This window comes from Martes martes (assembly GCF_963455335.1).
Source record: "Martes martes genome assembly, chromosome: X".
Lineage (NCBI taxonomy): Eukaryota > Metazoa > Chordata > Mammalia > Carnivora > Mustelidae > Martes > Martes martes.
The window spans coordinates 56,510,747-56,538,123 of NC_137897.1; the positions used below are offsets into that span (position 1 = coordinate 56,510,747).

General features: G+C 50.2%; 1 protein-coding gene across 4 annotated transcripts in view; it reads left to right on the forward strand.

Annotated features, from left to right (window-relative positions):
- Window positions 1-27,377, forward strand: part of NHSL2 (NHS like 2) — a gene marked incomplete at both ends in the record, with an annotated part of 248,043 nt that overhangs the window by 149,198 nt on the left and 71,468 nt on the right. For 2 of the 4 annotated variants that reach the window (XM_080795071.1, XM_080795073.1), the window contains one exon: window positions 21,153-21,219. The exons of the other annotated variants lie outside the window; for them this stretch is intronic. In XM_080795071.1, coding sequence (XP_080651197.1) covers window positions 21,153-21,219 — 67 coding nt within the window. Of the gene's footprint in view, window positions 1-21,152; window positions 21,220-27,377 lie in introns of those variants that run through there. 4 annotated transcript variants of the gene reach the window in all.

Genomic DNA, 27,377 nt, shown 5'->3' on the forward strand with positions numbered 1-27,377 from the left:
TGGGGAGAGGCAGAGGGAGAGGGAGAAGCAGACTCCCCCGCTGAGCGGGGAGCTGGACGTGGGATTCGATCCCAGGACCCTGAGATCATGACCCAAGCCGAAGGCAGGCGCTTAACTGAATGAGCCACCCAGGCGTCCCTCTCCTGTTGTTGTTGCTGTTGTTGTTATTATTATTATAGCTGTGGTATCCTTCAGTGTGGATCTGTGGGTTTCTAATTGCCGGATGTGGTAATGGCCAGGCCTCTCTCTTCCATCCCTCACCTCTCCCTTTCTCCTCTTTTTCTTTTTTTTTTTTTAATATTTTATTTATTTATTTGAGAGAGAGACAGCGAGAGAGAGCATGAGCGAAGAGAAGGTCAGAGGGAGAAGCAGACTCCCCGCGGAGCTGGGAGCCCGATTCGGGACTCGATCCCGGGACTCCAGGATCATGACCTGAGCTGGAGGCAGTCGCTTAACCAACTGAGCCACCCAGGCGCCCTCCCCTGTTTTTCTTAAAAAAAAAAAAAAAAAAAAAAAAAAGAGTGGGTTTTTTTTTTTTTTTTTAAGTCAGGATAGTGCAGCAAATGTTCATGTACCCTCCACCCAGAATGAACAAATGTTAACATTTGCTTTGTCTTTGCCTGAGATTTGTGTTATGGCGAAATGATACATTACATGTAATACCATTGAAATCCCTCGATATGCTGTCCTCCCCTGTCCTGTCCTTCATTATTTTGACAGTGATACGTATCCAGGCCACGTTTATGTGTCTGTACATGGTGTGTAGTATTGGGTTTTGCCCACTTAAAATCTGCCATAAGTGATATTCCATATGAAAGAGCTGTGTACAATTTGCTTTTTATCATTCAGCATTAATCTTTTTGGTCTCTATTCCTTTTACACATGTAGATGTAGGCTGTTCGTGTTAACTATTATATAATAAGCCATCACGTGAATAATAAAATCACTTTTTAAAAATCCTCTGCTGATAGAAACAGGTTGTTTCGGGAGCGCCTGTGTGGCTCAGTTGGTGAAGCGTCTGCCTTCGGCTCAGGTCATTGATCCCAGGGTCCCGGGATGGAGCCCTGCATTGGGCTCCCTGCTCAGCGGGGAGCCTGCTTCTCCCTCTCCCCATCCCGGCTCATGCTCTCTCTCTCTCTCTTTGTCTCTCAAATAAATAAATAAAATCTTAGAAAAAAAAAGAAACTTAGGTTGTTTCTCTTTTTTTTACCATTACCAGTTATGCTGCAGGGAACATTCTTATGCATATTTTCCCTTGTACGTGGAGAAATCTTGTACCTAGAAGTCAGATTGCTGGGTGAGGGTTATGTGCAATTGTCACAAAACTGCCCTTTGAGATGGCTATGCCTCTTTACAGTTCCCCCAGGAGTAGATGAGAGACCCTCTTTCCGTAAGTCATCAACGTTTCGCACTTTGCCCTCCCCATCCGTCCTTGCTGTGACCGCAAGTTGTGTGACGTGGCCACTCCCCACCCAACCCTCCTCTCTTGCTTCTCCCATATCAGTGCCAACTCCGTCTCAGTGAAGATTTTCTTCTTCATGACACGTTCCTGAAACTATTCCTCCAGCTGGAACTGGCGGCTCTCCACAGCAGGGGGTCCAGGCAACCTTTCCAACATCATCTCCTACCACCTGCTTCGAGCCAAGTTTTCTGCTTGCGGGCCTCCCACCGCGCATCCCAATCTGTTACCTTTGCTCATGCTTCCATTCCGTACACTTAGCTAGAATGCTCATTTCCACCTTGGAAAACCTCATTGACTCCTCAAAGCTTGCCTCAATGACACCTTTTCTGGAAGACTTCCCAGATGCCCCCAGGCAAAGCCTCCTATTGGGTTTCTACCGCGCTCAATATGGTATTCATCCCAGCAGATTGGAAACAAATCAGACATAATGCCTCTTGACTCTCCAGCTTGGAAAGTAGAGTTTGGCCAACGTAGACCTTGTTTTCTCTCATGGCTTAGAATTCCTTCAGCATCTCCAACAAATACGTATCACATGCCAACTCTGGGCCGGGCACTGAGTGCTGGCTGAGCCCGACCAGGTCCCTGCCTTGGGACAAGGAGTTACATGAATGTGTGTCATCCTCTGAGAAAGCTGGCCCCTCGAGACTCTGAGGCATGCCTGACTGGATGCCCGGTTCCCAGTTTGTGTCCCCAGTGCCCAGCACAGAGTAAGGGTGAGGGTGAGCTTGCTTATGTGAAGAGTCAGGCACTGAAAGGCTTCGAGAACTGTGAGGGTAGAAGCACGTTTCAATCAGGTCACAGAGCTGCTTCCAGGCCTCCAAGCCAACTGTCCTGGGAAGGGCTTGAGTGGCCACATGACTTCTGGGACAAGGTGGAGGTGCGGAGGCAGTCTCAGCTGAGGGAGGTGGGCTTGGCGCAGATGGGTAAGGGAGCTGGCTACTCTGATCCTCCCCCACTTCTTCCTCTCCCGGTCCACCTTCCCCTGTGTCACCTTCCCATTCCTCGGGGAGCACAGGACACTCTCCCCACCTCTCCAACTTAGGCTGGCAGCCCTGGTGCTTTCCAAACTTGTCACTTTCTTGTGCGTGGAAAAGGAAGGCCCCCTCCAGGTTGCAAATGGAAAAGGCAGGCAGGTAGGTGGTGGTGTCCCTAGAGGCACCCATCTCCCTGGGCTTTCATTCACGCTGCTCTGCTCAGATGGCAGAGCTCGGAACGTGTCACTTGCACCCTCCCCCACCCCCCCAACACCTCTGCAAATGCTCCATTCCTGGGCTGCTAAGCAAAAAGGAACATCCCCTTCTTTCCTTCCTTCCTTCCTTCCTTCCTTCCTAGATTTTTAAAATTTATTTTAGAGATGGAGGGAAGCTGTGCACAGTGGAGGGAGGGGCAAATGGAGGGGGAGAGAGGGAGAGAATCTCAAGCAGAGTCCTCCCCGAGTACAGAGCCTGACATGGGGCTCCATCCCAAGACCCCGAGATTGTGACCGGAGCTGAAATCGAGAGTCAGACGCTCAACTGCCTGAGCCACCCAGGAGCCCCAAGGACATTTTCTTTCTTCTTGACACCTGTTGAAGGGGCCGCTGTGGTCTGGCCCTCCTGTCCTCTGGGGCAGGAGGCCTGATTTCCACTTGTGAAAGGCAGCAGGGATCTGATGTGAGCCTTTCCTATGGGGAAACATTTCCTGCTATTGCCCAGTCGGATTGGCACCTTGTTTAAACAACCATAACAATGTGTTCCAACTTGGGGAAGGGAAATGTAAAACAATGCCCCTCCATGTTGCAAAGAACATAATGGCCAGAACTGAATGTAAGCCCTGCCTCATTCGGATTTGTGTGCAGCAAACTAGGACTTAGGAACCCCGGCTGTAGTCTAATCAATCACTTCTCCCCGTACACCCCAGGCTTCTGGGCCGTTTCTTCTGAGTCGAGGGACCCATCCCCTTTCATCGGATTCTTGCAAGAACCTCTGACCAGTTTGCCTGCCTCTATCCTCTCCCCCTCCAATATTCTCAGTTATGGAGATAGGGCCCCTAGTGTCTCCTTACTACTTTTGGCACAGTTTTCCCAAACATGGAACCCCCGCCACTGGCATTAAGTGAAACGCCCTCCAGAGGTATGGATGGAGGTTTCCTTTTATTTGAATGCTTATGTATTTGTTTTTCTGTCTATCAGAGGACACTGAGCAGCATGTCGAATCCAAGATTTCACAAAGGTAATGTTAATGAGGAGAAGACTGAAGTTCAGAATCATAGACTGGCAGAGCTGAAAAGGGCCTCGGAGATTATCTCACCCACTCGCATATCTTTGCCTTCACTTCCAATTCTGATACCCACCCTGACTATATCTCTGCCTATCGAACTCCTACTCAACCTTCAAAGCCCCTCTCAAAAGCTGCTTCTTTCACAAGTTGCATATTATCTCCCCCCATGGACTGAGAAGTCTTTGTAATAAGCTCCTCACTTGAGGGTCTGCTCCTCCACTCCCATCTCATGCCCAACAGATAATAAGTCTCAAACAACGTTTGATGCTGTGACGTGTCCCCTGCCATACTCCTCTCTCTGCTCTGTATGGGAAGCAGAGTCTTCCTGCTTGTAAATGTCAGTGACAGTTTCCAGTACCATTTTGATAGTTGTTCGAAATTGGTTACTTCTAAATAAGCTTTAGGAGACCCCCCACCCCCATCTCCCCAATGCAATAAACAAGACATTTTCCAACTCTCTCTTCCTGAGCCACTTCTGCACTTGTCTGAGCTGATCTACATTCTGTGATTCTTAATAGCTTCCCTTTCAGAGAATGACATGTTCTTCTGCTGTCCTCTTTTTTTCAAAAAAAGAGAAAGAGAGAGGGGGGGAGTTGGTTTTTCTGATTAGAAAATTGAAACATGTATCTTTCTCCTTATTTATAAAGAGCTTATTACTTAAAGCTCTTTGTGTGATAAAGTTATTAACCTTTTTTTTAATTTTGCCCTGAGCTGCAAATAGCTTTTTATTTCCCGCTTTTCTATTTTGTCTTTGATTTCTGGTTTATTGTGCTTTAGGATGTGCTAACATTTTTTTTTAACGACTGCTGTCAAATACGTTGCAGTTCTTCTGTGTGGTTTTTGTTTTTGTTTTTATTTTTCGCTGAGAAAGTCTTCCCTCCTCCCAGATCAGATGAATACTCATCTGTATTCTCACCTGGTGTTGAGGGGGACATTCGCTGCTGACCTTACCCCATTCTACTTCTGGGCTTCTCTCTCTGGGTAACACCACCTTTCTTCCTCAGAGGCCAAAGCAATCAATTAGGCTGAGGCTCTAAAAATGCTAATGAGGGCAGCCCTTCCCCGGCCTCTACTCCAGTCACGCTTTCAGCCCCTTTGAGAAAGGGCAGCTTTCTGTGGATCTCTCCTACTGATGATTTTCTAGCTCCTGCTTCATAACCTTCTTAGCAGCCGGGGAGGAGAGGGAGGAAAAGAAAAGCGGGAACGAGCTTCGGGTACTGGAGGGCTACCTTGCTGCCCCTGCATCTCCAGGATATACTTTTCACCTCTCCTCAGCAACTGCATTTTCCATTAGGCTCAACTCTAGAAATTACCGTTAATGCAAAGTCCCTGGGCATCTAAACGCCCAGGCCTGAGCTGAGTCACACGGCCAGCAGCTAGAGCCCCCACCCCCAGCAACTGCCAGGCCGGGGCTCCTGTATCTTCCCTGGCAAGCCCCACCCCCACGGTTGCCATGGGAACTCGAGGGCTAAATTGCTTTGCGTGTTTGGAAGCTGAAGACCTCAGCTTTGACGCACGTAAGTAGCCCGGCAATTGATTGACCTCCAATTAGGTTTTGTTTTCTCCAGACATCGACTGCTTGTGACTTGCCCGTTTCTCCTGAGGATCGCGTTCGCGAGAGAACTGAACATTTATCTCAGTTTTTGTAAAATAAAAAAAAAAATATATGTAATATATACATATATAGTATATATATGTATATATATAATATATATTATACACACACACACACACACACACATATCTTTGTACCTTAATTTATTCTAAAAAGGATTTAGGGTGGCTTGCAAAGTTACACCCAGTACTTGGAGAGAGCCTAAATTAGATGTATGAGAGAAAGATGAGGCAAGAGGAGAGCAAGGATTACTGGTGAAGAAGGCGTGACTTAAAGTGAATGTCAGGAAGTCTGTTCTTGATAAATGTGAGTCCCAAAATTTGGCTGTAAGCTTTCATGGCAGGTAACAGCAAGGGGAGGCATGATAAGTCATGGGATTCACAGATAAAAGTAAATCAATTGTTTATTAAAAGCACAGGTGTTCCAAACCTTGAGACCAAAAAAAAAAAAAAAAAAATTCTGTGCTTTTTTCCTGCCCTGGAGACTCGACATTTCTTGTCTTTTTATTCCTGCCACCCGGCACGCTATCTGAATAAATGGAGGCATATTTTAACCTCCGTAGATGGTCTTTTTTCTTCTTTTCCCACCTTTGCTATTATCATTGTGAAATAAGTAATACACTTTTTTTTTTTTTTGTATTGGAAACAGCCCAAATAGGCTTTAAAAAATGTGGCGGCTCTTTGTGTTAAATGAAAAGTGTAAGGAACAAGAGATGTGTATAACCTGAGGCCATTATCTAATTTCTTGTATATTATGCACAGAACATTTCTGGCAGGATGCCTAAGAAACTAGCTAGGGGTCAAGGCGACTCCCTTTTCTCTGAATTCTCTTTGTAGTCCCTGAATATTTATGTCGTGTGTGTGTGTGTGTGTGTGTGTGCGCGTGCATTAATTACTCAAAAATATATTTTTTAAAGATTTTATTTATTTATTTGACAGAGATCACAAGTAGGCAGAGAGGCAGGCAGAGAGAGAGAGGAGGAAGCAGGCTCCCTGCGGATCAGAGAGCCCGATGCGGAGCTCGATCCCAGGACCCCGAGATCATGACCTGAGCCGAAGGCAGAGGCTCTAACCTACTGAGCCACCCAGGCGCCCTACTCAAAAATATTTTTAAATGAGTAATACACATACAGGCAGGAGTGGTTAGAAGGTGGGGAAATGGGAAATTTAGATGCAGACAATTTAGAAAAGAAAAAAGTCTGTGCCAGTTTTGTACCACCTGGATCTGACTACTGTTAAGCGCCCCCCGCCTTTTTTTAAAGCAGACTTTTTCCTATGTACAACCTTTCTGCGGCCGGTGCGGCAAGAGGTTTCAAAAACCTTAAAAAATATGTATGCCCTTTAACCTGGCCATTCCACTTTTAGACATGCATGCTGAGGAGATAATGAAAGGAGTGCCCATCCAAGGATGCATGTGCGAGGACAGACATCAGAATGTTGGTTATGATGTGGGAAGAACGGGGCGGGGGGGTGGTGGAGCCTAGTAAGGGTGGCTAGGTAAGTCCCGGAGCGGAGCGTGCCGGCAATAGGGCCCGTGCAGCCTTTGGAAATGAAGATCTCTATTTACCAACAGGCCTCCCTGCCTACATTAAGCCTCGCCAGTATACTATACTCTCTCAGCGCCCCATATTTTCTTTCCTTGAAGTCATTATGGTGTAATGATACTTGTTCCTGTATGCTTACCTAACATTCCTCCCCCCAAGCCCCACCCGCCACGAGACTGGCAAGTCCATAAGGATAAGGACTATGTCTATTTTATTTTATTTTATTTTAAAGATTAATTTTGCAGAGAGAGACACAGCAAGAGAGGGAACACAAGCAGGGGGAGTGGGAGAGGGAGAAGAAGGCTTCCCGCTGAGCAGAGAGCCCGGTGCAGGGCTCAATCCCAGGACTCTGGGATCATGACCTGAGCTAAAGGCAGATGCTTAATGATTGAACCACCCAGGTGCCCCAGTACTATGCCCATTTTAGTCCTTATGGTATCCCAAGTATCTCACAAGGTTTTGGTTTTTGTTTTTTACATTTTATTTGTTTATTTGAAAGAGAGAGTGAGCCAGAGATAGAAGCAGCAGGGGAAGGGGCAGATGGAGAGGGAGAAGCAGAACCCCAGCTCCCCACCCCTGCTCAGCCAACTCAGGGCCCGATCCTGGGACTCTGGAATCATGACCTGAGTCGAAGGCAGACACATAACCAACTGAGCTACCCAGGCGCCTGGAAGGTGTCATAACAGACACCCAATAAATATTTGTTGAAATTGATTGATCAAACACAGAGATGAAAAATCAAGGCAATTTTCCTGCCACCCATCTCAAACGGCCCTCAGTCTCCAGACGGGATGGGCCATCAGTGCCGCCCAGAAATACTTTTACTTTTCTCTAGGCTCTAGGGCAGCTGCTTCACATAGTCCCCGGATCTTCATGCCCTAACTGCATACCATCTACTTCGAGGCAATGATCTCATCTTCCACTTCCCAGGAAAAAAAAAATAGGAAGCAGAAAGTGGGACCTCCTTCCATGCCCTCCCTACCTTTCGGAACCTTATTCTGTGACCTTCAGAAACCAGGTGGCGAGTGGTAAACCCAGGCTAGCTCCTATTTGGATACACTGATAGGAGACAAAAAGCACATACCCCACCCACTTCTTTCTCTGGAACTCTCTCCAGCAGTCCCCCTTCTTTTCACCATCAGTGCTCTTGAAAGAGTAGACTATTTTCTGCCTCCCATTCACTCTGTCCTTATTTGCACTCAAGGGCTCTGCACACTACCATCTATCCGTGCAAGGTCCTGCACATTCTTTTTTGGTGTGATGTGATTTTTCCTTTTTGTCTTTAATCCCTACTCCCACCCTTTCTCTAGGGGGTTGGTATGTGTCTTGGAAATACAGGTGTCCTTGACAATATATTTATGTGTGCGTTTAATTTACAGAAATGCTGTTGATTCAAAGACGATATTCTATTTCTTTTTTCCCCCTCAACGCTCTGTTTTTGTGCCATCTATTTGATCACTTCTAGCAACTGCACATACCTACCACAGTTTACCTCTGTGTTCCTCTAAGACTGGACGTCTTGGTCCCATCGACTCCCTATGACCCCAAAGAATGCTACAGTAAACCTTCCTAAACTTACCCCTGTGGGTCTGGGCAGGAATTTCTCTAAACCAGCAGTTCTTTTTTTTTTTTTTTTGAGATTTTATTTATTTATTTGAGAGAGAGCACACATGCAAGGACAGAGGGAGAAGCCGAGGGAGAAGCCGAGGGAGAAGCCGAGGGAGAAGCCGAATCCCCACCGAGCAGGGAGGCCGATGCGGGGCTCGATCCCAGGACCCCAGGATCATGACCTGAGCAGAAGGCAGACGCTTAACAACTGAGCCACCCAGGTGCCCCTCTAAACCAGCAGTTCTTAAAGTATGGTCCTCAGAGCCTTTCCAGGGGTGTACAAGGTCAGAGCGATTTTCAGGATAATATGAAGACATTATTTGTCTTTGTCTTTTTTTTTTAAGATTTTATTTATTTGATAGATCACAAGCAGGCAGAGAGGCAGGCAGAGAGAGGGAGAGAGAGGGGAGGAAGCAGGCTCCCCGCTGAGCAGAGAGCCTGACTCGGAGCTCGATCCCAGGACCCTGAGATCATGACCTGAGCCGAAAGCAGAGGCTTTAACCCACTGAGCCACCCAGGTGCCCCTTATATGTCTTTTTCACGAGGTTATGTTTGCACTCAGGGCAAAACTGCTGGCACCTTAGTGAATAAAATTGGTGGCCCTGCCCGTCATTGTCTACCTCACCAGTGCACACTCTGGTGGAGGGAAGAGGGGAGGAGGGGAGCCAGTTTTACCTAAGAATGGCTTTGATAACTCAGTAAAAAATGCTATTTTTTAAAAAAATGCTATTCTTATTAAATCTTGACTGTTGAATTCAAATCTTTTTAATAATCTGTGAGACGGAACGGGAAGAGCCCGTACTTGTGCTGTGGCTGAAGTCTGAGGATTGTCGGGGAGGAAAAAGCACTTGTGCGATTGTTGGAGGTGTGAGCTCAATAGGCCTCTTTTCCCCCTGGAACATCCATTGTATTCGAAAGAAGCACTGATGAACTATGGGTATTCAGGCTTGAGTACTTGGCAGGCATTTTCTCAAAAGTGAACAGAGTGAGCCTGTCGCTTCCAGGAAAACAGCTGACAGCGTTTGTTACCAAAGATAAAATTTGAACTTTCCTTTTTTTTTTTTTTTAATATTTTCTTTATTTGGAAGAGAGAGAGAGACTGAGACAGTGAGAAAAGCAGGTTCCCCGCCGAACAGGGAGCCCGACACGGGGCTCCATCCCAGGACCCTGGGGTCACGACCTGAGCCAAAGGCAGACACTTAACCACCTGAGCCACTCGGGCACCCCAAAATGTGTACTTTCAAGCGAAAGTCAGAATTTTAGAAAACTTGTTTCTGCCACCCTGAGCTTGATAGCTCCCCAATACGTACAGGCTTTCTCTGCCTGCTCCCTAATTTTGTGTGACCTCTTGGGATTATCAAGTCCCTTTCCCAGAAGATCTTCATGTCAGGGGTGCCAGCTGCCTGCCTGGATTGCTAAGGCCCCATTCATGGGGCCTGTAGCATCTTGGCTCACCGGGTTGCAGGACCTCCTAGGTCTGCATATGAGGGGGCTTCATAATCGTTGAGCAGTGCGTCACAAGGCCTGCCGCTGCAGAGACTGGCAGAGACATCAAACGATCCCAACACGGAGCTGAATCATCAGCGCTCCCTCCTCTCGCAGTTCTCCCCAGTCAAGCCCGATTGTCCCCTACAAGTTGGCCCTTGAACAGCCTGAGGGTTAGCGACACCTACCCCTCCACATAGGTTAACGTCCACAGAGAGCTTTTGACTTCCTCCAAAATGTAACTAATACCCTACTGGTGACCAAAAGGCTTCCTGATAACCTAAAGTTGATTCTCGCCTATTTTGTATGTTGTGTGTATTATACGCTGTATCCTTGCAGTAAAGAGAAGAAAATATTAAGAAAGCCATAAGGAAGAGGAAAATGCAGCTGCACCTCTCGACCGTATTTATCAAAAATAACGCGCATGTAAGCGGACCCATGCCGTTAGAGCAAGTGTTGTCAAGGGTCAGCAGGACTCCCCCAAGAACTAATGACTGTTCCATATCTATCTCAGCCCTGACCTCGTGGACAATGTACCCAGAGGCACCGCACACCCACAGTGGCCAGGCTGAGCTCTCTCCTCCCCTCCCGCCTCCTGGGCTTCTCCCAGGGCTCCCTAATTTGGAGACCAGCACTACCCCGTTCTCTCCAGGTCACCTCCTCTACTGCTCCTTGTTCCCCTTCACCCTGTCACTCACCCTCAGCCCTCAACCCTTCTCACCCACACCCTTCCACAGCCTCTGACTGGTCTTTTCGCCTCTCTCCAATCAGCCTTCCACCTTGTAACCCGATGCTCATCTTTGGGCCACTTCCTCACCTAAAAGCTTCCGTGGCTCCTTGTTACCTTCAAGCCGTTACCCCTTCTCCTGACACTCAAGGTCCCCACGGTCTACTCCTGACTACCTCGTCTTCTGCCTCACTGTGCTAAATCACTCTCCCCGCCCCCCGACCCCGAACACAGGTACATTCATACCTTTATGCTCTTGCTGTAAATGTCCTCTGCCCGGAATGTCCTCTCTCCAACCCTCATCTTACCGGCAAATGTCACTTCGTTCTTTGATGACTGGCTCGGTACCACCTTGCCTTGATGCCTTGCTTCTCTTCTGGCAGAAGGAATTCGACTCCGGGTGCTGGCAGTCGGCAATTAGTGGATGACCAGGGAATGAAACTGAAATTGCATCAAATGAAGGCTGGTGTCATTGACAAGGCAGGACCGGAACTGTTCCCTAAAGGGAATACTCTTAGCAGTAACATGTATTGAGGGTTTACTGGGCACCAGACCTTGCCCTGCCCACTTTTTAAAAAATATTTTATTTATTTATTTAAGGGGTGGGGGGAGAGAAGGGGCGGGGCGGGGGAGAGGCATCAGACGTGTGGAGCCAGGCGATGAAATGCAAAGACCTGTGTGAAGTCCAGTGCCACTCCATGTAGCTGTGTGTCCTGCAGCCCATTCCTTAACCTCTCTGAGCTCCAGTTCCCTAACATGTGAAATGGGGATAATAATAGCTCTCTTGCTAGTCTGGGGTGCAGATGAGCTATGAGGAATACAAAAGAATCTAGCACAGCATTAGGTAGGTACTCAGAGGGGCTCCATCAATACTGAAAGGCTTTCCTCCCTCCCCAGTGCCCAGGGAAAAAAGAATACTGTGCTGAAACTCACATTCGGAGTCAGGGCAACTGTGCTCTGACTCTGGCATTACCCAGGATGTGCATCCTTTGGCCGGTCACTTTCCCTGTCTGGGCTAGAGTTTCTTTTTGTACTTGTAACACAAGAGAGTTTTGTTTGACAGCATGTGGATGTTTCCATCTTCTTTCCTTCTCCCAGCCACACACACACACACACACACACAAGTGGTGGGGGTGGGCGGGAAGAGCCATGAGAAGAGAACCCGGGGAAAGGGTCAAAGTTATGCCAACCTGGGGTCCTGTGTTTTGTGGAAGTTCAGCAGTTCCGGCAACAGGAAAGATTTCCTGAAGACACAGGCTTTGCGCCCTGGTAACCTGGAAAGGGAGCTCAGGGCTCTTCATCAGCATACACAAAACCAGCTTCCCCTACATACACACACACACCCTCTCTTTCTGGGAGCTGCCCCCACAGGCTTGGGCCTCTGCTGAGGTAGGCCTTGAGCTGATTCTGGCGCCCAGCTGCCTGTTGCCACGGCAACGTCCCAGCGTGCTTTGCATAGTGACAGGGCTGCGTGGCTTTGCTAGCCAAGTGCTCTGTGAAGGACTTGGTGTCTTTGGCAGGAACAATTCTGCCTTCTTTTTCACGCGAATAACTTTGGGGGTTGTGGGGGATTTGGCAGGTCACTTCCCCTGTCTTGGCCTGTGCCCCTGGGCTTTCCTTGAAGGCACAAGTTGGCAGCCTTCATTTTGCTATTTCCAAATACACCATCACTGCCCTCCTCCTGCCCACTCCCCCTCCAAAGGAAAGAATGGTTTTTCCCTCACTTAGAGCTCTGGTGAACTGAACGTGTTTAGGAAAACGGGACGAATGGACTGTTTTAATCACTTACATCCCCTTGGCTGATTGCCGGGTCAAACAGTCTTCGATCCCCTTTTCTTTGTTCAGAATACCCAGTGGTTTTCAGGATTGAAGTCGGAAGACCCTATATGGTCCCGGTGAATGATTCCCTGGAGCAGGAAACATAATTAGAATCTAAAGTAGAATGGGAAGGAAGCCAGGCAGACCGGAGTGAATCCTGCTTTCTTCACTTACGAGCTGTGTGAGCTTGGACAAGTTATTTAACCTCACTTGTCCTCAGTTTCCTCAAATGTGCAGTGGGGAAGCTAATAGCGGCCTCACGAGGGCGTTATTGTAGGGTCGTTCCAAGGTTGAAATACATCTTAGGCTCGCTGGCTCTCGCTGTTTCCGTTGCCTGATGCTGGTCTGTCATCTCTTGCCCGGACCAGTACCATAGCCTCCTGACCTCCCCCTTTCTTCTCCAACGCCTCTGGTCCATTATCCACAGAGTAGGCATGGTGGTCTTTGAAAATGTTAAACCAGGTCCGATCACTCCCTTGCTTAAAACCATCTGGCCGTTTTCCATCGCACTTCAAATAAAATTGGCCCCTCTCCCCCTTACCTCCTCCACCCTAGACAGACTGGTCTTCTTTCGGCTTCTCAAAATCATTTCTCCTCCCCTCGTGGACTTGGCGCCTCCCCTTCCCTCCGCTGGGCCCTTGTCATCCTCAGTTCTTAGCTCTGGGAGTCCTGCCCTGACTGCTTATCCAGACTGAGCTCCCCACCCCCACCCCCATCCCTCGCAGTCATTTCACCATGTTGACGTCCCTCGTAGCATTCCCACCAAGCCAACCATACATCGGTTATTTATGCCTTTAGTTATTGTCTGTCTCCTCTGACTGGCTTGTCAACTGCTTCCGTTGTCGAGTGAATGACGAAGGCGTGCAGGGTCTGAAAGGTCGTGGAGCACAGCGCGTGCTTCTGTCCTCCTTGCATTAGCTAGCCGTAAGAACCGCAACCCTCTGAAATGGGTGCACGATCCATCAGGGCTCTGGGTGACAATATTAGAATTCCTGACGACATTTGTTGTCATGCATGTCTTTGTGTTTTATCATTTATAGCATCGAAGAGCACAGAATTGCATTTATATCGTTTATACAGAAGTAGACACCTGTTGGGGTAGAGTCTCGAATATATTTGGAAGCCAACTGGCCAGCTTTTGGCCATAGATGGGTTAAGCTGGGCCAGCATAGAGGTTTTCCTGATTGGAGGATGAATGACTTGGGGGCTCCCGGGAGTGGGGGCGGGGACCAGCACACGCCCTCCAGTTTGCTTCCCCCAGCCTACTTCACAAATGTTCCCACTCTTCCTGACCTTTGGAGGCATGTGTATTTCCAACCCTTGGCTACAGTTTCCTTTGAAAGTCTCTTATAGACCCTTCTACTCTGAACCATGGTGCTTGTCTCTCCTCAGGGGGAAGTATAGAAAGAAAAACCAAGGCCTGGGAGTCCCCTGAAGGCATTTGTGTGTCCTCTGTGACCAGAAGAGCATCTAGAACAGGATGAGTGTTCAAATTATCTGAGAAGAGACTTGTTGACCAATGTCAACGCATAGGACAACCCTTTGAGTGTCTGAGGCAAGAGGAACCTCAAAGGAACAATTAGGTCCATGTGTTTTACTGTCCAGGTGGAAAAGAAATGGGGCTCAGAGAGGCCCAGGGCCTGCCCAAGGTCATGAAACACCCAGCCCGAACCCTCTCATCCCCTGTGCTGGCCTGGCTGCTTACCTTCTGGGCTGTATGCTTGTTTATGATTCAAGTCTTGGCTGGTTCCATCCTCTTGACCTTGGCCTGCTACTCATCAGCACAGGCTCTTGGAAGGTGCTCTGACTTTCTTAGTGGGACAGGGGCCAGAGAAGGAAACTTGCCTCAGATCACAATTCTGGAGCCTACTGCTCTCCTTGAACCCACTTTCTATATACCTGCACCCCCCCTTCCTTGAATATCAGTGACATCAACACCCTTCTCGTGGGTCTTTGGGCCCAAAGTACAAAGCGTGCAACTCACCTTGAGTGAGGGCCTGCTCTGTGTCAGCTTTTTTTTTTAAATAAACTCTATATAGGGAATTAACACATACATACACACGCACACACACACACACACACACACGCACATGAGCACATATCAAAAAGTCCACAGGGGCACCTGGGTAGCTCAGTCGGTTAAGCTTCTCCCTTCAGCTCAGGTCATGATCCCAGGGTCCTGGGATGGAGTCCCATGTTGAGCTCTCTGCTCAGCAGGGAGTCTGCTTCTCCCTCTCCCTGTGCCCCTCCCCCCCTTGTGCTCACTCACTCACTCTCTCTCTCTCAAATAAATATATAAAATCTCTTTTTAAAAGAAGTTCACACATCAGTGAATGATAATAAAGTGAACACAGCCATGTACCCATGACCCAGGTCAAGAAGGGGAGCCTGACCGGGTCCACACACTCCCCCCCGCCACAAAACAATTCTTGGTCATCTTCGCAGATCTCCTCACCACAGGCCACGAGGAAGGGATAAGTAATTCAATCCACTTTACAGATACCAAATTATTTTTCTTGAACTCATTTAATTCAGCCCCAAATACTCAATAAATTACACTAATTTTTTCCTCCAATTATTATTGGAGTCTAGTATGCATTAGAATACATCCATGATTATTAGATTTAAAAAGATGATCTGCATATATGTGAAATTGCCTGTCATACCACTGTTTCATGTACCACTAGCAAAACATGTGTCATTCTTCAGGGATCATCGTGTTGTACTGTGGGAATAAACACAGGGGGACAGTTATTTACAGCTGGGAAGATCAGAAAAGGCTTGAAGCAGGACGGGAGATGTAGGCAATGGCCCCACCAGTCTCAAAAAGGTTGTGGCCACAGGGAGTGAGTGTGTTCCTGGCTGCAGGGAAAGCTTCACGGAGGAGGAGGCAGGGTCTTGAGGGATGAGTACGGCTTTAAACAATCAGAGATGGAGGTGGGAAGAAAACTATTCCAAGCACATGGAGTAGAAGGGAGAGAGCATTTGGAGGGCATGGGAGAGAAGTTGGTACTTAAGGCTCAAGGGGGCCTGGAAAGTGTCTCCAGGGCAGCACGCTGAATGAATGGCCCAGGACTGGCTTCTGGGCCAGGACCTACCGGAGTCAGAGTTGGGGCCATGTATTCGAATTCACTTCTCCTTCTGGAACTTGTACCCAGAGCTTCCCCATACCAGGATAGGGTGTGTGCTGATCACGGCAGACAGGCCAGCAGAGTGAAGAAGAGACAGACTTGGAGTCAGCCTCACGTGCATTCTTGCCCTGACCCTGCCACTTACCAGCACCACCTTCTTCCCTAAGCTCCCTTTTCTCATCCATGGAGTGGGGACCGATCATCAGCCCCTCACACGTAGTGGGGAGAAGTAAGTGAGAGCACGACTCAAGTGACAAACTGGCTCTCTTCCCAGCTCTTGGGTTCCATTGGGGGAAAATCTGGAGATAGTACCACCTGCGTCGTTCCCATTCCCCCCACCTCCCATCCTCCAGCCCTGTGTACAGCTGGACATGGTTGATGAGGTGACGGCAATGAGCCTTAAACCCCTTCACTTTGGGGAGATGGACCCCAGAGTTGCTGATTTCGGGCCTCAGACTTCTCTGTTCCCTCTTATGGTATGTCTAAAGGCACTAAGTTAGGTGGGGAGCCCGGTCCTCTTTCCTGGATAGACATGGCTGCTTCTGGCCTGGCTTGGCTTATGCACGAGCCGGAAAGATGCCCTTTCCCTGCCCCCAAAGTCCATTGAAGACACTGCAGGGGACCAAGTCCCCTCCTAAAGCCTTAATGACACACCTCCTGCCCCCCACCTGAACACAGTGCTCAGCACAAAGGATTGCAGAATTCCTAGCCCCTTTCTGAGGGTGGTGATCTCGCATCAGTAAACCCATTAGAACCGACCACCCGCACCACGCACAGCCTGGATGTCTACCCTGATAAGTCAGAAGGGGTGAGAATATTTTGAAAAGACTCTTGAATTGCTGAGGGTGGGAGGACCAAGCCTTGGAGGGGTTGTTAGGGAGCAAAGGAGAAGTAGGAGGAAGAAGAGGAGGGAAGGTCTGCGTGGGCAGGGTAACGTGGCCCATACCAATGGGTCAGCGAACACTAACCGAGACGTCCTCTGTGCCAGGCCCAGCAGAGCACATACTCGGGGGCCCCAGCTCTGACACAGCCCTCCAGCAACTCACAAGCTGCCAAGATCAGAGAAGTTCCAGAGCCCATAGAAGATTTCTAACAATCCCGGGACTTCTGTATTTAGGGACAAGTTGAGTGGCTCAGACAGCCCAGGCTGAAGGTATTCAGAGGGAGTCCTGCAGACTGGGAGTGGACAGAGAGAAGACTTTAATGGAGTGGTGAGGTTAGGGCTAAAGCTGGAGGACCAGGAGGATTTGGGAACAGTAGGGAGAGACAGTGAGAAAGGGATGAGAAGCACTTATTTTTTTTTAAGATTTATTTATTTTAGAGAGAGAGAGCAGCGGGGAAAAATAGAGGGAAAGGGAATCTTAAGTAGACTCCGCACTGAGCACAGAGCCCAACGTGGGGCTTGATCTCACGACCCTGTGATCGAAACCTGAGCAGAAACCAAGGGCCCAGTTTAACAGACTTCACCATCCAGGAGCCCCGAGGAGCACTTTTTAGCAAGTGCTGACTATATGCCTCGTGGCATTTGGCTAATGGAAGTCTCAAGTTAGAGGTTTCCATTCTGTTATACAGATGAGGAAAACTGAGGCTGGGGAGGTTAAGAGACTTTGTGAGGCTGCTCAGGTGGAAACAGCGGAGTGAGAATTTGAATCCAGATTGCTCTGACTACAGAGCCTTTCCTGGGTTGCTTTACCCATTAGGTGACAAATCTCAAGGGCAAGGTAGAGAATAGAACGAGTAGCCCATGGATTGAATGGGCAGAGGGATTTATTTCAGGAAATAGAGAAGCAGAAGAGGTCAGATGGGGCTAGTTCCGAGTACAGCCTAAAGAGTGTGGACTTGACACTTCATTTATTTTTAAAGATTTAATTTATTTATTTGCTTGTTTATCAGAGAGAGAGAGAGAGAGAGTGCAAGCATGCACAAGCAGCAGGAGCAGCAGGCAGAGGGAGAAGCAGGCTCCCCACTGAGCAAAGAGCCCGACGTGGGACTCCATCCCAGGACGCTGGGATCATGACCTGAGCCAAAGGCAGATGCTTAACTGACTGAGTCACCCAGGTGCACCTGGGCTTGACGCTTAAGACAGCAGGTCACTGGGGTGGGGTCCAAGCAGTAGAGCGATAGGATTTGGGTTACGTTTTGTCAATGCTTGCTCTGGCTGCTGTGTGAAGAACAGATTTGAGGGCGTAGGGGTGCAGACAGGGAGCCCGGTGAAGAGGGTGTTCAGTGCAGTGGCTCGGGGAGAGGTATTGGTAGCTGGGAGCACAAAGATCGAGGTAGAGGTGATACTGCAAAATGCTTGGATGCGAGACAGTTCTGAGGTGTTGAATGTCGGAGACACCTGAAAACACACCCCATCCAGTTGAGGTGATAAAGAGGGCAACAGTGGAGAAAGTGCCGAATATGGAGACAGACAGGGGCCCAAATCCTGTCTATCCCATGTACTAGTTGGGTTCATTTAGTCAAGAAGGAGTAGGGGCACCTGGGTGGCTCAGTTGGTTAAGCATCTGCCTCCGGCTCAGGTCATGATCTTGGGGTCCTGGGATTGAGCCCCGCATCAGGCTCCCCACTCAGCAGGAAGCCTACTTCTCCCTCTCCCACTCCCCCTGTTCATGTAGACTTGCGGGGTGTAGACTCTTTCTGAGAAGCTCAGACGAGAAGAGGAGAGAGAGGAATGATGGGGCAGAGGAGAGGCGGGGAGAAAGGAGGAGTTCTGTGTCCGTTGTTCTCTTTTGTTGGTTTTTCTCCTCTGGGAGCAACTTGAGCACATGTCGAGGCCCAGTGGAAGAAGCCAGTGGGGACCTTGGCCAAGCTGCCTCCCCTCTCTTAGCCTCCATTTAGGTACCTGTAAAGCAGATCAAACTCAGAATATCTACCTCACAGGGCTGTGTGAGAAGATCTACAATGACCTTCTAAAAAGTGCTGAGAGGAATGCTTTTGTAGTCCTGGTCAAGCTCAACTTCTTGACCTGGGGAGCCGGTACTTGGGTGTGTTCAGATTATGATCATCACTCATTCCTCAGCCCCACCCTCCATCCCCTTACTCTTCAGATGCTCTAAAAGCCGCACCTTCCTGTTCGAGCTTCCTTGGCTGGCCCCTGGGAATATAATCTGGGGTATCAAGTGCACAACGCCATTGAGTTCAGATCTGGTTTGACTCCCAGCATGTCTTACGCCTTTTAGAACCATCTCCAGATCTCATGGTTCTGTCTCCTCCAGCTTCTCTTCAGGCCATGTTTACAACCTTGAACCTGCCAAGACTCACATCGAGGACCTACTGCAGGTAGATAAGGGAGCAGGGACCAGATGTTCCCCAAACCTTACCTTCAGGGTTTTTGCCATGTTCATAAACCTTTCATGATTTTTACTAGGTTCATACACCCAGTTTTCCCAAGATGCTTCCCTCTTGGCCTCTTATACTTGCTCTGGGACCTGTATTTCCCAAGCCCTATCTTTCTGGCCTCTGGGGGGTCTCCTTGGAGGCCTCCTGCCACATTCCGCAATGAGCTGCAAAGCCCAAGCAAAGATCATACCATCCTGTGACTTTTCTGTGTGATTGTGTCTCTCCCGCTGGGCTGGGGAGCCTGGAAGGCAGCGTCTGCCTCCCTCTGTCGCCTCAATCTGGCACAAAGGTGAGGCTTAAGTGATGTGTGTGGAATCGTTGAAGAAAACTGAGGAGGCCCTTGGCTGTTGGGGGCCTGGCAGGAGAGGTCCCTAGCGGGGGTAGTATTCCAAATATTGAACAGTGTGCCCTTTCTCTCTCCGGATCTAGCCAGCTCTTCCTCATCCTTCGTGACCCTGTCCAAGTGTCACCTCCTCTGGGAGGCGGCTCCTCTAACTCTTCCAGACCGAAGAAGTTTCTCTTGGGTGCTCCTACAACATGTGGATTCTTCCCCTGGCATAGCAGTGATCCTGTTGTACTGTTATGCTCTGTGGGTGTGTTGGTCACCCCTCCTAGATGGTGACTTAACTACATCTGGGTCCCCAACACCTAGAAGAACACCTGCCCAGCCAGAGTAGATCCCCGAGAACTGTTGAAAGAATGGCAATGACCGGGTGGGTGGAGGGACGGATGGACGGACGGTTGGATGGATCCCACTTTAGACCTCTTGCCCCAAAGTCAGAAGACTCCGCTGTCTGGGGGGCACAGTGCTCCAAGTCTGCCAGGTGGAGGCGCTAGCCAGCTCCATACCCACGGTGCTTGGTGGCCATGACTTTGACAGAACAGGCCCCCTGTCTCTGTGAGCAGGAATCTGATGACATCAGGTTGGACAGTGCACCAACTCCATTAAGTAAGCGAAGTCACTCAAGGCTGTCTAGCTCCGGGGGTTGATTCCAGAAGCCATGACCCTTTCCTTGCCGCCAGGCTGTTAGGGCTGGATTGAGCTGCTGAGCCAGCACAACCTGCCCCGTGTCACTTATCCCACAGGGCTGCAGCACTTGCAGTGAGCAGCTGCACGCGTGCGGGGAGGAGGAGGGAGAGGGAGAGAGACAGAGAGAGTGAGGGAATTACAGTGGGACTCATGGAAGGAGCCCTCTTATTGGCTGCCCAGGGTCCCAGTTCTAGGCGCTGAATCTCTGGGCTGCCAACTCGGCCCTCCCCCTGGGAAGGTGAAGCAGGCAGGGGAGGGGAGAGCGGAGTGAGGCTTCAGGTGCGCCTGACCAGGCGGCAGGTACGCCCGGTGGCCACACTGGGCATGCGAGAGGCATCTGGCTGTGTTAGCTCTGAGCCCGCAGCCTGGCAGCCTCACGCTCTGCCAGAATTTCCCCAGGTCTCCTTCAGGACTGGAGCCCGGAGTCCGTTGGCAGCTGTCACTTACAGAACTGGATCCATCCCCCAGTGGAGCAGGGAGCTGTATCACTTAGAATTCCTGGGTAGCACATTCCTTCACTGGTCCCTGTCACACTCCCGGATTAGGCTCTGTTATTGGCCCCTCGCTCCTGCAAGCTTCTGCAGACGGAGCGAGGAGCGGCAGCAGAAATGACAGCGCTGAGAGCAGAGGCAGCCAGGGACGGTGAGGGCGGACAAGTCGGGTCCCCGCTGGTGCCTGTGTTGGCCCCGGCTGCAGAGGCAGATGAGGCGGGGGCCGCCCTCAGGGCTCACTAGGGTTCTCCTGGAACCTGGGCTGCTCAACCTGAGTAGAGCACTAAGCAAGGGAGAGGGGGAGGGAAAGAGACAGAGGAAGAGGGGAGGAGGGAGGGAGAGAGAGAGAGAGAGAGAGAGAGAGAGAGGCTGAGAGAAGCTCCTAGCAGGCTATAGTCCAAGTGAGAGGGTCAGGTCTGGACAATTGTGTGCCAGGGGCACAAGTGGAATTTGGATGAGCCATGTGTGTAAGAAGCGAAGCCGAGGTGATGTAAGCACCTGGGGAGGAGCACAAGCAGAGGAGGAAGAGGAGGAGGTGGGGGGGGGGAGGAGGAGGAGGCAAAGGAGGAGGAGGAGGAGGAGGAGGAGGCGGAGGAGGAGGAGGCGGCGGCAGCCACGGGGCGGCTGCCAGTCCAGAACAGAATGATGGGCAACTCTCACCACAAGCAACCGAGGAGTAAGAGCCAAAGCTGGATGCATTCAGCAACAGGTACTCTCTTCCCTTCCCTCCTTTTCTGAGGCTCCTCCAGCCAGGGCCTCCCCAGCTGCAGCCGCGTGGGGCCCCTGACCCTTGGCATGACTTGCAGGGGCTGGCAGGGGGCGGGGAGAGAGCCTGAGGGAGATGTGGGTGAACTCCCAGCTCCACTGCTCCCACGCCAGCCTGAATTGCATAAGTCAGAGCTCCCAGAGCTGGTGGGGGCCAGCCTCTTGCCAGCAACCCCATGTAGCCTCTGGAGGGTGGCTGGACCGTCTGGGAAGTGAGCAACGTGCCTTGGACTGAAGTTTATTGCTAGGACTGTGCTTTCTGTCTGGATCCTGTAGGCAGAGACCTGGAACCCTGCATGGCTTATCCTTTACGAGGCTCCTTTGTTATTCGAACCTTCGCCTCCCCCAGAGTCCCCCCCACCCCCGCCCAACCTCGCACCGTACACCTACACCTCTCCTGGCTCTGCCTCTCATGCTGCATGCACAAAACGATCCAGACAAATCTGTTTCTTGCTGTGTAATGCCCTGCCCCCACCTCCTGCCCCAGCCCCAGAGGGGAGTTCTCCTCACTGCAGGGGTGAGAGGAGCATGTGCCGGCCTTGAGCTTGGTGCCCTCCTACCCTGGGCTTGCCCTGCGTCGTCACTTGGCCTTCTCCAGACATGGACTCAAGGGTGTTGGCATAGTTTCCCCCCACCCCCAACAGCCTCTTCCTGGATGCTGACAGTATGGAAATCAGGGAGACAGAATCTGGAGACAACTTTTCCTAGCTCGCCTTCTCCAGCCATGCAAGAGCAATGTGGATGAAACTTCTCTTGTCCCGTTCACCCCCGCTCCGCCCCCCACCAACAGTTTTCCCTTCTGCCTGATCCTTGGCCACTTGGGAAGCACCTTCCGCTGCTGCCTCAGCTCAGGCCACATGCACGAGGGCCAGGTGTCCCCTGCCTCCATCTTGCTAGTGCCCCCCCTCGTCTTCCTACTCAGTGCCCCTCCTCCCAGAAGAAGCCCCTGGTTTTCTCAGTAACCATCTGGGAGGCCCACGTCCATGGTTCAGGCCAGTGGGAAGGAAAGGAAAGTTTTTGCCAAGTTTAACTCAAGTTTAGCGTAAGAAAGCAACACACAGATCAGTGTCTTACCAAAAGCCTGCCATGTTCAGGACCAGAGGGCTGCCTCTGCCTTTTCCGAGGAATTCGGCCGGCCTAGGGGCTACAGGGAGTTGTCCAGGGCCAGCTAGTCCTAGGGGCAGCCCAGGAACGGGGGTCTCACAGGGTGTCAGGGTGAGGGAAGCTACCAGAAAGCAACCTGGATTGTGCTCCAGGGAGGGTAGCTGCCGCTGGGGTCCACCTGTCAGAGCTGCGCCAGATTTGCCCTCTTAAGTGGGCTTAATTTGGGCCCCTGTGGGACACTGAGCCAACAGCAAAGGTTCTGGGCGCTGAAGTTTGTTTGGAATCTTCTGGGGACGTACTCTTCCAAGGCCGCCTTTGGGTGAATGGCCCCCCCATCACCTCATAGTGTCCTGCATCCCTGGCACAGACCTGGAGGCTCAGGCCCCACGGGTTTTAAAAAGGAGATACTCGGCCGCCCAGTACGGGAGCTTGAGGAGCACTTTCCACAAGTAAGTGGAAACTTGGGACACTTACTGGCTGCTATTTCATTTCTTAGACATTGCCCTGCATCTTCAAGGCCAGCTCCAATCCAGGGTCATCCTGGAAGCAGTAGCTGCTGGACCGGCTTCTGGAGGCATGAGGAGGTGGTCTCAGGACTCCTTCCTCCCCCACTTCACCTCCTGGCCCTCATCTTTCCCCAGCACTGCACTTGCTCGCTCACCATCCCTAGGCAGTCCCCAAAGCCTCGGTGGAACGCTCAGTCCCGCTGAGCCAACTAGAGAAACAGCCGGTTAGCCTCTCGGCCCCAGGCTGCACATTGACTGGTCAAGGAGAGGAGATAGGCACAGGAAACAGCTACACGGTCTAAGGGAGGAGATGAGGCCAACCTACAGGAGGTAGGTCTATCCTGAGGTCCCCCCACAAGAGCCTCAGGGAGGAAGAAAACACCTCTTGCATTGCCGACCCTTAAATGCAAATATCCTTTCTTCAGAGCTCCCACTCCGGTGTGCATCCGCTCTCCCTCTACGCCCTCTCCCCGCATAAAGGTATAGCCACACCTGGAGACCACCTCCAGAGGCTTTGCCTCCACATCTCTAGTCCCCCCTCAAACTAACAGTCAGCTGCTCCATGTTCACCTGCATGTCCCACAAGGACCTCACGGTCAGCAAAGCACATCTTGCTCTCCCCTCTGCCCCTGCAGAGAGGCTCCCCTTTTTCTCATCCGCTTTCTTTAGGTGACACCGCTATCTCCCCAGGAACCCAAACTCGAAACTGGAGTCATAGTCTGCTCTCCCCACTTCCTCCCGTCACAACGAAAATTGTCACTCAACCATCTGTCCGTCCGTCCATCCATCCATCCATCCATCCATCCGACAAGTATTTATCGTTAAGTCTTCCTCTGAGAACTGGCAGCCCCTCCTCTTATCCCACTGTCAGTGTGAGTCCAGACCTTCGTTACCTCTGGCCTGTTCCAGAGCTGGGCTCCGGCCTCCACGTTTGCCCTTCCCCTGGCCACGCCTAGCGCAGCTGGCCACCAGAGGGATCCGACCTTGCACTCTCAGTCTATGAATCCAAGCTTTGCTAATCTGGGGGAGGTAGGTTAGGGTTGCTCCCAGTGTGTGCCCCACTTGTCCCAGGTCGCCCCGGGGATCATTTGTACATGATCCAGAGAAAACTTTTTTTTTTTTTTTACCTTCCAGAGTTCTGTATGTATTTTAATGTGTATTGGAAAAAAATATTACTAGCAAATCCAACCCATGGTTTCTCATATATTTTTTTATTAGGGCGACATTAAGTGTTTTAAAGTGAGTCTTTTAAAATAGTTAAGTAAATGGTATTACAGGTGGTGCAGGGAAATGGAAAAAGTTGAAAATGTGAGACACAATTGCCTTAGGTTTGGGAAGCAGCGGTTTCTAGGGTAAAGTATATGTTCCTTAACATGCTGTAGAGAGTTTCCATGATGGGACCCACCTAGTTCTCCAGCCTTACCACCTGTTACGTCCTTGTGAACTTGATGATCTAGCCATCTTGAATGACTGGTAGTTTTCCAAATACACCATATGCCCATTCGGCACTTGTGCGCTCACAAATGCACTTTCTTTTGCCTGGAATGCCTCCTCTAGCCCCCCATCTTCTCTTGGCAATTTCCTATTCATCCTTCAAAGCGCTGACTGGGTGTTTCCTCTTCGCTGAAGCCTTCCCTGATTGATCTCCTTCCTCCATGCAGAATTTATTAATGGAGTTCTTCATTCCATCCTCTGTGCTAATTTGGTACTTTGTATGTAATTTTATCATTGCTGGGCAAAGTCTTTTCAATGGGTTTTTCATCTGGCTTTCTTTTTTTTTTTTAATGAAGACTTTCATTTTTAAGAGCAGTTTAGGTTCACAAAATTGAGGAGAAGGCATAGAGGTTTCCTGTATACCCCCAGCCTCCCCCCTCAGACTGCCTCCCCCATGATCAACATCCCCCACCAGAGTGGGACATTTGTTAAAATTGATAAGCCTACCTATCAGTTATATGTCATTATCACCCGAAGTCCGTAGTTCACATTACAGTTCATTCGTGGTGTTGCGTATCCTGTGGGTTTGGACAAGTGTATGATGACATGTACCCATCATTAGGGTTTCACAGAGAGTATTTTCACCACCCTAAATGTCTCCTGTGCTCGAGGTATATTCATCCTTCCCCTACCCACCCCCAACCTCCAGCAACCGCTGGTCTTTTTACTGTCTCCCGGGTTTTGCTTTTCCCACAATGTTGGAATCACACAGTATGTAGCCTTTTCAGATTGGCTTCTTTGTCATTTTTATGATTGTTGTGACATGCTTATCTCCCCTAGTAAAATGTGAGCTTCTTGAAGGCGACGGCTAAAACTGGTCTACCAAAGGGTGGGAAAGAACCATTGACCAAACCTTGGAAGGCTTGAGTTCTGATCTCTCTTGCTTGGGAACCAGCAGGGTGATCTTGAGCAATTCATTCCCCTTTTCTACCTTCATCCTTCTTGTATAAAAAGCTATTAATTAGGGGCACCTGGGTGGGTCAGTCGGTTAAGTGTCCAACTCTTGTTTTCGGCTCAGGTCATGATCTCAGGGTCACGAGATTGAGCCCCACATGGAAGGTTCTCCTCTCCCTCTTGCCCCCCGCCCCGCCCGGCTCATGCACTCTCTCTCCCTCTCTTTCTTTCTCTCTCAAATAAATAAATCTTTTTTTTAAAGCTATTAATTCTTAAAGGGGATCCTTGACACACACAACCCCCACTCCCCCCACCCTCCTGCTAGGGGTGGTTGGGAAGATGTGGTGTGAGATAGCTAGAAAAACTTTGAGGAGGTTGAAATCGCTTCTCAAATGAAAGAAGAGTGATTATGATTGCAGATGGGGGAACACCGTGAGTCTACCCCAAGAATGGAACCAGTTGTGAGTCCGGCATGTTTGGGGGACTGTGGGGAGCAGCCAAGACTGAGAGATGCAGCTGCAAAGTGGGTGCAGGTGGGGGGCTGGCACTGGGAAGGTTCTAGAATGTGGGAGGCATAGGTTGCTTTGACACTGGAAAACCTTGTTTGCCAAGCTCATGAGTTGGAATTGACTTCCCACCAATGTTTATGCCCCTTTCTACCCCCTGAGTGAGCTGTAGCCCTCTTGCCCTATGACTCTGGATGGCATATGGGCAGGTATGTGCTACTGCATCCTCACTACTCAGCACATGCAGAGCTGTGCACATACTAACCGTCTATTCGGAACCCTAGACCACACAGGAGGGCAAAGGAACCAATAGCGTACACCTGTGGTACACATACCAGCACTTTCCGTCCGCAACGTGACTTACTTAACCCTTGTAATGACCTCCAGGCAGGAGTGGTGGATGCCATTTTATGGATGAGAAAACTGAGGCTTGGGAGGAGAGCTGCCCCAACGTCTGACGACCAGGAAGTTGCAAAGCCTAGATTGGAGCCCAGGGCTGTCTGACTGTCAAACTTGTCCCTGTCGTGCCACGCCACGGGCCTCTCCGCATCTTTGCAACTGTGGCAGGAGTTAGTAACCCTGGAGACCGGGTGTGGTAAAAGGAAGGTTCTATGGCTCTGTTACGGTAGGGCGAGCCCATCTCTATAGCAACAAGAACTGCAATTCCCAGCCCGGTAGAAGGCCCACCATATGTCTAGTTGATGGCACGTTTGTGTTGTGGGAATAATTAAACTCACTGGAGGCTCCGTGTTGGGTCCAGAAACTGGAGCTGAGCCTGAGCTAGCAAGAAAGTGGGGTGTCCTTGAGTGTCAGCCTAACCCGGGTGTTGAGATGGGTTTCAGATACAGAGAGACCTGGTATCACGCTGCTCTGCGACCCCCACTCCCAACCCAAGCAGCCATCCCTGTGCTGCGGGCAAGGGGACCTGTGCTCCAAGACGAAAAGGAGTCCACTGTTCTCTTCTCTGTACTAAACAACATGCAGAAGTCATCTCATTGCATTTGCGAGGCATTTTTGTAGTTGACCCGGCCCTTTCATATTCATTAGCTTCTAGAAGTCTCATAATCCTTGATTTGGGTATGTTGGGTGCTTGAGTGGCAGGGGCGACTGAGGGGGCCAGGTGGCCCCTATCCCCCTGGGGCCTTCTTCCTAAAGACCTATTTCCTAACCTGACCTAAGGAGCCCATTGGAAGGTGGAATGGGAGAAGCTGAAACTCCAGGGCACCAAACAAAAGATTTCCTGGTGCTCCTCACCTCCCACAACCGCAAGACATGTTGGAGGTAGAGGCATGAGCCCTGGGGCTTGAGGCCGATCACCACAGTCACATACTTCCTGGGCTGGAACTGGAAGGAAGCACCAAGTGTATAAAAAGTACAATGGCCAACCTAAGGGCAAATAACAGGGAGATGGCTACGTAAATCTGACGCATCCCACCTCACTGAGATACACTAGCACCGTAAAGAGCTAATTCTGAGGACAGTTGGGCAACATGGACAATGCTTATAATGAGAATCCCATACAGAAGGCACACTAACAAATTGTATCTGTGGCGAGCTTTGCGAACCCTGTAAAAAAGTATGTCTGCACACGAGCAAGG